Below are 14,410 nucleotides of genomic sequence, written 5' to 3' on the forward strand. Positions count from 1 at the left end.
ACTTCCCACTTTGACAATTTTCTTCTTCTTATTCTTTTTAGTAATCTTTACAGGAAAAGGGGTTACTAGCCCATTGTTCCCGGCATTTTAGTTGACTTTTACAACACGCATGGCTTACGGAGGAAAGATTCTTATTCCACTTCCCCATGGATATAAAAGGAAAAGTAATAAGACCAAGAACTATTAAGATAAAATCAAAGAAAACTCAGATGAGTGTGTATAAATAAACGTGTACAAGTATGTGTAGTGTGACCTAAGTGTAAGTAGAAGTAGCAAGACATACCTGTAATCTTGCATATTTATGAGACAGACAATAAAAGACAGGAAGCATATGCTTGCTCACATTCTTGAATGCTCTGGGGCTCTCAGAGTGGTAGATTAAGACTTCAGTTTATATCCTGCAACATTTCCACCTGAAAGCAGCATAACACAATCTTTGAATACCTTATATCCCAGCATTGTTTTGGCCTCTTGATGAATGTGCATCACTATCTTACAGTTGAACCATCATAAAGCGAGGATCATCTGTGTTCTTGGGAGGAGCACCCCTCAAGGAAGGTTCCTTGTGTTAGTGAGGGGCTCTTGATTTAGGGAATGGATCTGTGCTCCAGTTCCCTGAATTAAGCCTGAATGCCTTCCACATCCCCCCCCCCCCAGGCGCTGTATAATCCTCTGGGTTTAGCGCTTCCCCCTTGATTATAATAATAATAATTGGGAGGAGCACATGACCTAAAGATTAATCTTTCCTCTGAAGATACCAATTATTATACAGCTATTGTTAAGCAGTAATTTGTAACACCTACAGCTCCAATAATGTATGTAAATTTGTATTAGTGAATATGACAAGAACTGCTGTAAATTCACATTGTTTTGTTTACCTACCTACAGATTGGACTTCAACATGTACTACGCCAAAAAGCACGAACATCTACGAATGGCAACTTCTCCAGAAACATCACTTGATTATAATAGTGGCCCAGTGTCTGCTGAATTTGATAGTCAGCATATGTAGAACGTAATTAAGCTTGCACCATTGTTTACGTATATTTAAATAAATAGCCTTGACCCTCAGGGGCCTGCAGATAGTAATAGGTTTAATCTGTTGGATTTTAAAGCTATAAATTTGCAACACTTAATTGTGAATCTGTAGGTCATTCATAGGGCCAAGTATGATTGTAAGCTGAGTGGGGTACCTTGATCATGTTCAAGTATCAACTCTGAGTAAATAAATCCTTTAAGTGGAAGCGAGAGAAATATCAAGTATCCTTTCACAAATATGGAGAAAATATAAATTATCTTTATTCATTGCTGTATAGCCCTTGTGGCTTAGCGCTTCTTTTTGATTATAATAATATCTTTATTCATCATTGTAGCATGCTGCAAGAGTTATTAGTAAGTTACACGGGATTCTTTAATTGGGTTCTATGCATTGAAATATGAAAGGCTTGTTTAAAGATGTGAAAAAAAAAGTCTCATGGCTGAAAGAGCAGCAGTTTCCTGGGGGGGCAGGGGGATGTCAAGATTTTACGGTCACACTTTTCCATTGGTGTATGCTTACCTAACTTATTGCAATCCCCCTGATACATGGAGTTTTCTTTTCAGTTTACTACATATTTTGAGACAATGAATGTATTGACTAATACAGTGATGAGGAAGAATTTGCGAATTACATTAAATAAGGAGCCAGAATGTAGTCTGGTTTTTAGTATGACTTAAGAAGTGTGTCTATATTGGTCATCCATAAAATGACAATCCATAAGCAGGAAGCTACAATAGTAACTAGTTATTTTTTTATATATATTATTATCTGACTTATGAACAAGATTTTCTTAAGTTAATTTTTACATTTTATTATCAGCTTCCCTATTGGATTAGATTTATAGTGTCCACTGGATTTTTTTAAGCTGATACAGCAGTTTTTGCACGTCATTCCACAGGAGGTATGTATTTATATGTATTGTTCCACAGCCCAATAAACTGTTTGTCCATTTTAAATAAATTTAATATTAAAATTATGACTGTTTAAATTATTTTTAACACTGGCTGCCTCCCACTGAGGTAGGGTGGCCAAAAAAGAAAAACTTTTGCCATCATTCACTATCACTGTCTTGCCAAAGGTGTGTAAATATTTCAGTTCAGCTGCCCTTCTTCTCCAGCATCTTCACTCCGCTGCTCTCTCTTTACCTTCCCTTCTCGCTGATGGACCCACTTTTCATCCGGACTCTCTCATTGACAACAACTGACTTACTTCACAAACTCTGATGATACCTTCAGCCCTTTCTACCTCTACCCCTGCCCCGCTGTTTTCTGGAACCTACTGATCGCCCCTCCCCCCTTCTGCCGCCCAATACCCTCGTTTCCTTCCCTACCCTGCAGCGCTGTATAACCCTTGTGGCTTAGCGCTTCTTTTTGATTATAATAATAATAATCAGCTGCCCTTCTAAACACAAACATCCCCACCCCTCCTTTAGAGTACAGGCGCTGTACTTCCACCTCCAGGACTCATGTCTGGCTAACTGGTTTACCTTAATCCTTTATAAAATGTTACCTTGTTCACACAACAACAGCTTATCAGGTCCCCAAAACTATTTGCCTCCACTTGTATCTAACACACTTACACTTTCTGAATGTACAAGCCCCTTGCACAATATATTGTGTGTATGAAATCAGTCCACAATAAGAGCTAGTAAAATTGTATGAAAATACAAAACTGAGAACATATTTTCGGCGAGGGTGCTTGTACACTACTGTGATTTAGGTACTTGGTGGTGTTTATTGCAGGATCAACTATTGACAACTATGGATGAAGTTCAACATCCTTAAACTTACTTCCTGTGGTTCAGCTCTACATTGGGAAACTAGACCTGAATGCCCTGTGATGCTGTAGCTCTCTCCATTCCACTATACCCTAACCTTATCCAGAAAATGTCACACTGAATTCTACTGCTTTTATTCACCCTTGCATTTCTAAAGCAATCTAAAATGTGTAAATATTTGCTACCAGCTTTAACTAGAGCTTTCCTGTTGCTGAAGTGGCAACTTGTTTGTTTGCCTTGTTTGTGGTTAACATTTTCTCAGCTCACTCTTGTGGTTTAGAGCTTCTTTTTTTATTATAATAATAATTCTCAGCTCACTTCCTCAGTGGTGTATTTAGCAGGTCAGAGATTTCCAGGTAGTTGTACCAGGTTTTTTCAGGCTCAATACAATATAAAAAAATGCTGGAGACATGAGCATCCACTAAAATAACATTTGCTACAGGAGTATTCCATCAGCAGTTACATGGTCCAGGTTAACAAGCTACCCCTCATTGCCTCAACTGTGCTTATGATCACATATTTATTTGCAGAAATATATCATTTTCTTATAGGTATGAGAGAGCCATATTTTAAAGGCCATAAAAGAAATGGCCTATGGATTGAACCCAATTCTCTCTCCAGTGAATGTAATAATTCATGTCCAAGTCCAAGACAGGCATGTAACTTATTCACTGCTGTACATGTACAGTGAATAAGAAAAAAAAGTGATCTTTGAAACAGAATTAGCTGCAAAATTTTGCAAGCCTCTGGTGTGAAGGAAATTTTCAGTACTGTGAAGAAAAATATTGGAAGCAGTATTTGTACAAGAATTAATGGTTCCAAGATATCATGAAGATTGTTAGAAAACTGAAGAAATTACCATCTAATATGAAGAACAACTTGGGATAATCATTACCACAAACATGTCCCCATTCAGGAACAAACAGCCATGTTCAAAACACACTACCTCATATATGACCTATTCTCAAGCAAGCAGCACCAGTGTAGAACCTTCATAGTTAAACTTGAAGTGAAACTTTAGAAAATGCAAAGGCATACATAGAGATTGGGAAACAAACTATGAAGAATGCCAGAACTAAACCTTGTTATTGGAGGAATGAAGAGCAAGACAGGATATGATTGATACACAAAATACCAAGGGGTAGAGAAAGTAGATAATTAGGGACTATAGAGTAGTAACTACGGATCACCTGCCCTCACTGCCATCAGTGTGTGCTGTGGATTCCCTAATATGGCACAGGAGCCCTTGCTTTGCCTGCTTCCTTTACCAGTACCAAGACAACCCCTACCTTTCCTTGGAGGGCCATTTTTATTATCACACTGGCCGATTCCCACCAAGGCAGGGTGGCCTGAAAAAGAAAAACTTTCACCATCATTCACTCCATCACTGTCTTGCCAGAAGGGTACTTTACACTACAGTTTTTAAACTGCAACATTAACACCCCTCCTTCAGAGTGCAGGCACTGTACTTCCCATCTCCAGGACTCAAGTCCGGCCTGCCGGTTTCCCTGAATCCCTTCATAAATGTTACTTTGCTCACACTCCAACAGCACGTCAAACCACCTCAACAACCCTTCCTCAGCCCTCTGGACAACAGTTTTGGTAATCCCGCACCTCCTCCTAACTTCCAAACTACGAATTCTCTGCATTACATGTATATTCGCACCACACAATGCCCTCAGATATGACATCTCCACTGCCTCCAGCCTTCTCCTCGCTGCAACATTCATCACCCATGCTTCACACCCATATAAGAGCGTTGGTAAAACTATACTCTCATACATTCCCCTCTTTGCCTCCAAGGGCAAAGTTCTTTGTCTCCACAGACTCCTAAGTGCACCGCTCACCCTTTTCCCCTCATCAATTCTATGATTCACCTCATCTTTCATAGACCCATCCGCTGACACGTCCACTCCCAAATATCCGAATTCATTCACCTCCTCCATACTCTCTCCCTCCAATCTGATATCCAATCTTTCATCACCTAATCTTTTTGTTATCCTCATAACCTTACTCTTTCCTGTATTCACTTTTAATTTTCTTCTTTTGTATACCCTACCAGATTCATCCCCCAACCTCTGCAACTTCTCTTCAGAATCTCCCAAGAGCAGTGTCATCAGCAAAGAGCAATTGTGACAAATCCCACTTTATGTGTGATTCTTTATCTTTTAACTCCACGCCTTTTGCCAAGACCCTCGCATTTACTTCTCTTACAACCCCATCTATAAATATATTAAACAACCACTTTGACATCACACATCCTTGTCTAAGGCCTACTTTTACTGGGAAATAATTTCCCTCTTTTCTACATACTCTAACTTGAGCCTCACTATCCTCGTAAAAACTCTTCACTGCTTTCAGTAACCTACCTCCTACACCATACACCTGCAACATCTGCCACATTGCCCCCCTATCCACTCTGTCATACGCCTTTTCCAAATCCATAAATGCCACAAAAACCTGTTTAGCCTTATCTAAATACTGTTCAATTATATGTTTCACTGTAAACACCTGGTCCACACACCCCCTTCCTTTCCTAAACCCTCCTTGTTCATCTGCTATCCTATTCTCTGTCTTACACATTCTACTTTGATCCATTCTCTCTAAATGACCAAACCACCTCAACAACCCCTCTTACTAATACTTTTATTAACTCCACACCTAATGTCCACACTCCGAATTTTGTGCATAATATTTACACCACACATTGCCCTTAGACAGGACATCTCCACTGCCTCCAACCGCCTCCTCGCTGCAGCATTTACAACCCAAGCTTCACACCCATATAAGAGAGTTGGTACCACTATACTTTCATACATTCCCTTCTTTGCCTCCATAGATAACGTTTTTTGTCTCCACATATACCTTAACATATCACTTTTTTCTTCATCAAGTTTATGGTTAATCCTATCCCCTGACAGGGCAACTCCCAAATATCTGAAAACATTCACTTCTTCCATACTCCCTCTCTCCAATGTGATATCCAATTTTTCTTTATCTAAATCATTTGATACCCTCATCACCTTACTCTTTATCTATGTTCACTTTCAACTTTCTACCTTTACACACCCTCCCAAAGTTGTCCACTAACCTTTGCAACTTTTCTTTAGAATCTCTCATAAGCACAGTATCATCAGCAAAATGTAACTGTGCCAACTCCCATTTTGTATTTGATTCCCCATAATTTAGTCCCACCCTCTCTCCCCAACACCCTAGCATTAACTTCTTTTACAACTCCCTTTTACAATCAGGAAGCATATAGTTGAAAAACAGGTAAAACAGCTAATTCACATCAGCTGGTGCAAATAGGTCCCATAATTATATACAGTAAGCTCTTACTCATAGGGTTATACACCATCAGGAAAAGGAGATAATCAGGTTTGTCAACTACGCCTATAATTCTCATCCCCATAACACTTTTAAAAAGAGCTAATGTTACCTTTAGTTGGGTTCCTGATCAGTCTGGTGTGCAGGGTCATTCTGAGCAGCATCAATGGTCCAGGTTAGCAGCTAAGCTGTTTTTAATTAAATGATAATCTGGCTCCTGTCCATCCTCAAATCAGTGGTATCTGTGTGGGAAAGTACTCTCCTTACTACACACTAATCCCATCAAATACAACTGGCTATCTCGCAAGAGTTGTGCCCAGAGCTACAAGAATTCTTAAGTTTGTTCAGACAGTACAAGACCTTTCAATAAAATTATTCTTTATTAAGCTTACTAACATTTTTAACATTATCTCTAATGCATTCTGCCCTCCAATCAGTTTTATTTTTAGTACATTCTATAACATTGGGCTGATTTATTGTACCACTTTTAAACACATCTTTTAGCCTTAGTACCTCTGCCTCTTTACTCCAGTCTTGACCACATCTTCCTCTCTATCTTGCTGCTCTAAATGACCTTTAGTACAAGAAACTTTACCTGCAGTACTGATCCATAGTAGTCTCTCTCATATTCTCCATCCTCAAGCCTGGGCATGGTGCACCAAGTTCCACAGCAGCTCTTGAAAGTATTTTCAGGTATGTGTCTTCTCTCCTGTCAGTATCGAAAATTCTAGCCAATATGGCCCATAGCTTCCCTAGAGCCATGACTATCCAATGAAGGAGAGGAGGCATGCATTGCTAAAAAAAAAATCTAAGAATGGTGGAAAAGGATATTTATATTAAAAGCCCTATGAAGTATTATTTTGTGTACTTTTAATAAAATTTTCTATAAATACTCTGAATTTTTGTTTACTTTTTACATCAAATCTGCTGATAACACTAAAAAATAAAGCACTGTAAATTTTCCACTTTTATATGCCAACAAAACAGGTTTTTTCCTCCATACATTGTCTTATGCTACACTCACTCACTCATAAAATGCCTATTAAAAATCCTTATACAGTATTATGATCAAAAAGACCCATTTCATTCAGTAAAAATGAGCAATCACAATCCTGTATTTAAAGGATTAAATAATGACATGTCTTTGTACAGCCTCCAACCTAAAATAAAAAAATTAAGATGTTTCTACAATACATTCATACTTTATACATATCCTCTTATACACACATACAAAAGTCACTCTCAATGCTATTAATCACCATGACAAAATCATGTATATAATACTCACTTAATATTCAAAGACATTTAACCAGCAGAGGAGAAAAGTCCTCCATATTTTAATATAAATTTAACTATTGTATTACCAGATATCTAACCAGCAACTTAGAGAAGCCCTCGTCTTTCAATATAAACTTTATCTAACATTATGGACAAGAGGCTACTTCAACTGCAATGCTAGTGAGAAATCTGCTTTTACTATGCATACAGGAAACAATATCTGTGATTTGTACTTCATTACACACTTTGCTCTGTATCGTCTGTGCATGTACCGCATGACATGCAAGATGAAGTGCATATGCTATTTAAAACAAAAACAAATGACTGAAGAACACCTTCAGCACATTAGAGAGTTTTGAGAGTGTAAAGAGTAATATCATTCTGCTCATTTGCCATATCCGTTTTAATGATTTTGTTAACAAACTGTTCAATCTTAATACTAAATACAATGTGTTTTATCAAAAGCAAAAACCACATCCTCTGCCACAGTCAGCTATTGTTTATAATCAGACCTATAAACTAAAAGAGAATAATTTCTTTAAATTCCTGCAGCACAAAAAATTAAAGGGGATTAACTTAAAGTCACTTAGCTATACCACAAATGGTAGTTTCCCAATGCATGGGCTATATAAAATTTGTTAACAAGAGATCAATATCATTATTACCCATTCATCAAGAATATATGGAAAATATTCAGACATTTTTTTTTTTTTTTTAGTTTCTAATTCCAGACTTTCTTTTAGTTAAAAAATAAAGAAAACCTATTTAGAAAATAATCAGATATAGCAAAACAATGACTTGACATTTTAAAGATATCTATGAAACAATGCTAAATAAAACAGTATTTTTAAAAATCAAGCTTGGATATTTTAAAATAATCACCCTTAACATGCTTGCTAGTAACTTCAGATAAATACCTCATAGATCACAACTGACCTCAATACTATAAGAAACAAATATTTTGTATAACAGTATACAAAATTCAAGGCTTTGTGACCAGTTCACAATATAATTATTGCATTGAACATACAATATGTAAAAATTACCAAATCCATTTTTTTTACATTTTAACAAATTTGCTTTACTTATGTTCCAACAATTATCACAAATATCTTAAATTTCAGGTCAGGAGAAAATACTCATGCATAAAATGTAATTAAGCTTTTGCCCCATTTAGAAAATTGAATAACTACAGTATTTAATCTTGATTAAGCATATCATTAACAACATTATCTGCAGAGTAAGATGAATGCAACAACCCCCCCTCCAAATAAATAATAGCTGTTCATAAAATTTCTTCACATTCTACAGTCCTCTCTTATGAGTCAGTCTCTATATTGGATCTCTCATGAAAACAGGTACATTGCATAAACATTCATATCATAAAATTCTCCAGGCACAATATTACAATAGCTTCTTGGTCCTTTTTAGGCACAATATACAACACATTTTAAGAACCACAGGTTGTAATTACAGGGAAGCATTCTCAAACAAAATACCTTTACTTATAAACATTTCTGTGAAGGGCCCTTCTTGTGAAAGTTCTACAGCTTGCAACTTCTTCAATACCAACATAGTGTAGAATTTCTGTGCCACCTGTTGAATAAAAATACTAGCATTAGAATATAACAAATTTACACATACACCATCTCCTGCCAAGGCAGGGTGACCCCAAAATAAGAAAACACTTTCACTGTCATTCATTTCATCGCCGTCTTGCCAGAAGCGTGCCAACATCACAACTCGGATAACCTTCCCAACTGTGTCTACCCCTCCTTGAGGACTCAAATCCGACTAGCCAGATTCCTCAAATCCTTTCATTAATGTTACTTCAACAGCATGTCAAATCATAAAAACCATTTGCATCCACTACACCACACACAAAAGCCTGTTTGATATTCAAGCCCCCTCTTATCACTCAAAGCCTCCCTTACCCCTTCCCTCTAATCCTTCCTGGGACAATCCCTATCCCTCCTTTGCTCTACCCAATTTATATGCCCCCCTAGTCATTCCATTTTGCTCCATCCTTTATGTTAAACCCACCTCAACAACCATTCCTTTGCCCTTTGAATAGGACTTTCTGTAACCCCCCACATCTCCTAATCTCCAAACTATGAATCCCTTGCATAAAATTTACACTATGCATTGCCCTCAAACATGGCATCTCCACTGCCTCCAACTTCCTCCTGGCTGCAATGTTTAAAACCCATGCTTCACACTAGTATAACAACAGTGGTTTACCACTATACCCTGGTACATTTTTCCCTTTTACCTCCATGGAAAAGGTTCTTCAGCTCCACAAATACCTCACTGCACCACCCACCTTTTTACATTGTGTCAATTCTATGGTTGATCTCATCTTTCACAGATCCAGCAACCAACAATTTCAATTCCAAATATCTAAACACATTTACTTCCTCCAATCTGATATCCAGTTCTTCACTGCCTATTATTTTTGTAACTCTCATCACTTTGCTCTTTGCTATGTTCATTTTTAATTTCCTCCTTTACATTCCTACCCAAATTCATCTACCAACCTCTGTAGTGTTTCTTCAGAATCTTCCAAAAAAACTGTCATAAAAAAAAACTAACTACCTATGACATCTCTCATATCTCCAACACCCTAGCATTCACCCCTTTTACAACCATCTATAAATATGTCAAATAGCCATGGTGACATCACACATTCTTAAGGTTTGCTTTCACTGAAAAATAATCGAGCCTCAATTTTCTCTCTCGACACACTGGCCACATCCCACCGAGGCAGGGTAACCTAAAATGAAAAACGAAAAAATTTTCTTTTTAAATTTAGTAATTTACAATGTAGAAGGGGTTACTAGCCCCTTGTTCCCGACATTTCAGTCACCTCTTACAACACACACGGCTTACAGAGGAAAAATTCTCTTCCATTTCCCCATGAGCCATGATATCCATATATAAACTCTCTATTCCTCTTAACCCTTAAACGGTCCAAACAAATCGACGTTCAAATTCGTAGTGCTACAAAAGTAGATTTACTTTATTTTTTACATATTTTCAAATGTAACAAAAAAAAAATGTAGATAAAAGTTTTTTTTTACACCTTTTCAAATGTAAAACAAAAAAGATCTACATTTTTTTACATACTTTCAGATGTTGAAAAAACGTATATATACGTTTGGACCATTTAAGGGTTAATAACCTACAACCCACAGTATTCCATACATCAGTAACATCTACCAGTGCTCCATTATCCACCCTATCATATGCCCTTTCTAAATACATAAATGAAACAAAAAATTCCTTCCTTAGTATACACTTCCTTCAACCTCCTTATTCCTCTTCAATCCTACTCTCTGTATTGCCCCTACTTTTTCCAATAAATAATTCCATCATACATTACCCAATACTCAACAGGCTTATTACTCTATAATTCTTACTAGGGGTGGGATGATACCAAAATTTTTGCAGATGCCAATACTCAATTTTAAGTCAATATTAATACCATCAAAAATAGCTGATACCAAAACTTGGCAGGCCCCTAATTCTTACTCTCATCATCTTTTCCCATATACAAAAAAACAATGCATACTCTTCCAATCCTGTAAGTACCTTCCTTTCCCTTCCATGCATATACTGAACAAATCCACCAACCATTCAAAACTATCCCCACCTGCTCTTAACAGCTCTGCCCTGATGCCACCTATCCCAGTTGCTTTATTTAGCTCCTTTCATTCTACCCACTGACTCATTCTTCCCTCATACTCACCTCTGGCTCTTCCTCACTCTCACAAAATGATGTACCTCCTGAATGTTTCCAGTACCTAGTTGAATCCATGCCACAAAGAATTCAGGCTGTTCTAAGGGCAGGGGGGTTGTGGCCCACCCAGTACTAGAAGGGTGTACAGTAGGGCCCCACTTTCCAGTGTATCACTTTACGGTGTTCTGCTAAAACGGACATTTCAAATTATGACCAAAACTTGTTATATGGCTCCCTCCACCTGACTTTCTAATACAGTCACTGCACCCCAGCGGGTTTGTTTACATTCTACCTGAGCACAGCATCTCTCCATTATGTCTGGAAACTCCAAAATTTTAAGTGTTTTTAAAAGTTATTACATATTTTATATAATTTTTATCTCAACAAGTCAGCCGTCTCCCACCAAGGCAGGGTGACCCAAAAAGAAAATCCCTAAAAAGAAAATACTTTCATCACCATTCAACACTTTCATCTCACTCATACATAATCACTGTTTTTGCAGAGGTGCCCAGATACAACAGTTTAAAAGCATATATAAAGATATATAACATATCTCTAAAAACTGCCAATATCTCAAACCACTCCTTAAGAGTGCAGGCATTGTACTTCCCATTTCCAGTACTCAAGTCCGGCTATATAAAAATAATTGGTTTCCCTGAATCCCTTCATAAATATTACCCTGCTCAGACTCCAACAGCTCGTCAGGTCCCAAAAACCATTAGTCTCCATTCACTCCTATCTAACAAATTCACACACGCTTGCTGGAAGTCCAAGCCCCTCGCCCACAAAACCTACCCCATCCCTCCAACCTTCTCGAGGAAGACCCCTGCCCCGCCTTCCTTCCCCTACAGATTTATAAACTCTCCATGTCATTCTACTTTGATCCATTCTCTCTAAATGACCAAACCACCTCAACAACCTTTCTTCAGCCCTCTGACTAATACTTTTAACAACTCCACACCATCTCCTATTTCCACACTCCAAATTTTCTGCATAATATTTACACCACACACTGCCCTTAGACAGGACATCTCCACTGCCTCCAACTGCCTCCTCGCTGCTGCATTTACAACCCAAGCTTTACCCCCATATAAGAGAGTTGGTACCACTATACAGTGGACCCCCACATAACGATCACCTCCGAATGCGACCAATTATGTAAGTGTATTTATGTAAGTGCGTTTGTACGTGTATGTTTGGGGGGTCTGAAATGGACTATCTACTTCACAATATTCCTTATGGGAACAAATTCGGTCAGTACTGGCACTTGAACATACTTCTGGAGTGAAAAAATATCGTTAACCGGGGGTCCACTGTACTTTCATACATTCCCTTATTGGCCTCCATAGATAATGTTTTTTGTCTCCACATATACCTCAATGCACCACTCACCTTTTTTCCTTCATCAATTCTATGATTAACCTCATCCTTCATAAACCCATCCGCTGACACATCAACTCCAAAACATCTGAAAATATTCGCTTCTTCCACTTTCCTCCCTCTCCAATGTGATATCCAATTCTTCTTTATCTAAATCATTTGATACCCTCATCACCTTACTTTTATCTACGTTCACTTTTAACTTTCTACCTTTACACACATTCCCAAACTCATCCACTAACCTTTGCAATTTTTCTTTAGAATCTCCCATAAGCACAGTATCATCAGCAAAAAGTAACTGTGTCAATTCCCATTTTGAATTTGATTCCCCATAATTTAATCCCACCCCTCTCCCAAACACCCTAGCATTTACTTCTTTTACAAGCCCATCTATAAATATATTAAACAACCATGGTGACATTACACATCCCTAAGACCTACTTTTACCGGGAAGTAATCTCCCTCTCTACTACACACCCTAACCTGAGCCTCACTATCCTCATAAAAACTCTTTACAGCATTAATAACTTACTACCTATTCCATATACTTGCAACATCAGCCACATTGCTCCCCTATCCACTCTATCATATGCCTTTTCTAAATCCATAAATGCAATAAAAACTGCCCTACCTTTATTTAAATACTGTTCACATATATGCTTCAATGTAAACACTTGATCTACACGTCCCCTACCCACTCTAAAACCTCCTTGTTCATCCAAAATCCTACTCTGTCTTACCTCTAATTCTTTCAATATTAACTCTACAGTACACTTTTCCTGGTATATTCAGTAAACTAATTCCTCTATAATTTTTACAATCTCGTTTGTCCCTCTTCCCTTTATATAAAGGAACTATACATGTTCTCTGCCAATCCCTAGGTACCTTCCCCTCTTTCATACTTTTTTTTTTTCCTCAACAAGTCAGCCGTCTCCCACCGAGGCAGGGTGACCCAAAAAGAAAGAAAATCCCCAAAAAGAAAATACTTTCATCATCATTCAACACTTTCACCTCACTCACACATAATCACTGTTTTTGCAGAGGTGCTCAGAACACAACAGTTTAGAAGCATACACGTATAAAGATGCACAACATATCCCTCCAAACTGCTAATATCCCGAAACCCCTCCTTTAGAGTGCAGGCATTGTACTTCCCATTTCCAGGACTCAAGTCTGGCTATACATTTATTAAACAGAAATAACAACCACTCTAACATTATACCCCCCCCCCCCCCCCCCCCCGGTTTTAACATTTTTGTCATGATCCCGTCAGTTCCAGCTCCTTTACCCCTTTCCATTGTACGTAATGCCTCACGCACCTCCCCCACACTCGCATCCTGCTCTTCTTCACACCTAAAAGATGGTATACCTCCCTGACCAGTGCATGAAATTACCACCTCCCTTTCTTCGTCGACATTTAAAAGTTCCCCAAAATATTCCCGCCATCTACCCAATACCTCTATCTTCCCATCTACTAACTCCCCTACTCTGTTTTTAACTGACAAACCCATTTGTTCCCTAGACTTTCTTTGTTTCACTTCAATTTTTTTTCTTAATTTCATTAAAATTTCTTGACAAGTGCCTCTCCCACTCTATCATCTGCTCTCCTTTTGCACTCTCTCACCACTTTCTTCACCTTTCTTTTACTCTGCATATACTCTGCTCTTCTTATAACACTTCTGCTTTGTAAAAACCTCTCATAAGCTACCTTTTTCTCTTGTATCACACCCTTTACTTCATCATTCCACCAATGACTCCTCTTTCCTCCTGCACCCACCCTCCTATAACCACAAACGTATGCCCCACATTCTAATACTGCTTTTTTAAAACTATTCCAACCTTCTTCAACCCCCCCTCCCCACTACTCATA

At 38.0% G+C, this 14,410-nt stretch overlaps 2 protein-coding genes across 7 annotated transcripts in view; one reads left to right on the plus strand and one right to left on the minus strand.

Annotated features, from left to right (window-relative positions):
- The window catches only part of Grip84 (Gamma-tubulin ring protein 84), a 176,122-nt gene extending 169,080 nt beyond the window's left edge, over nt 1-7,042 (plus strand). For all 3 annotated transcript variants that reach the window (XM_070096997.1, XM_070096998.1, XM_070097000.1), the window contains one exon: nt 889-7,042. In XM_070096997.1, coding sequence (XP_069953098.1) covers nt 889-1,012 — 124 coding nt within the window. In that variant the 3' untranslated portion in view covers nt 1,013-7,042. The remainder of the gene's footprint in view (nt 1-888) is intronic.
- Nucleotides 6,994-14,410, minus strand: part of vtd (RAD21 cohesin complex component verthandi) — an 81,650-nt gene continuing 74,233 nt past the window's right edge. For all 4 annotated transcript variants that reach the window (XM_070097003.1, XM_070097004.1, XM_070097001.1 and 1 more), the window contains one exon: nt 6,994-9,017. In XM_070097003.1, coding sequence (XP_069953104.1) covers nt 8,892-9,017 — 126 coding nt within the window. In that variant the 3' untranslated portion in view covers nt 6,994-8,891. The remainder of the gene's footprint in view (nt 9,018-14,410) is intronic.

Source organism: Cherax quadricarinatus, chromosome 56, assembly GCF_038502225.1.
Source record: "Cherax quadricarinatus isolate ZL_2023a chromosome 56, ASM3850222v1, whole genome shotgun sequence".
In the NCBI taxonomy this organism is placed as follows: domain Eukaryota; kingdom Metazoa; phylum Arthropoda; class Malacostraca; order Decapoda; family Parastacidae; genus Cherax; species Cherax quadricarinatus.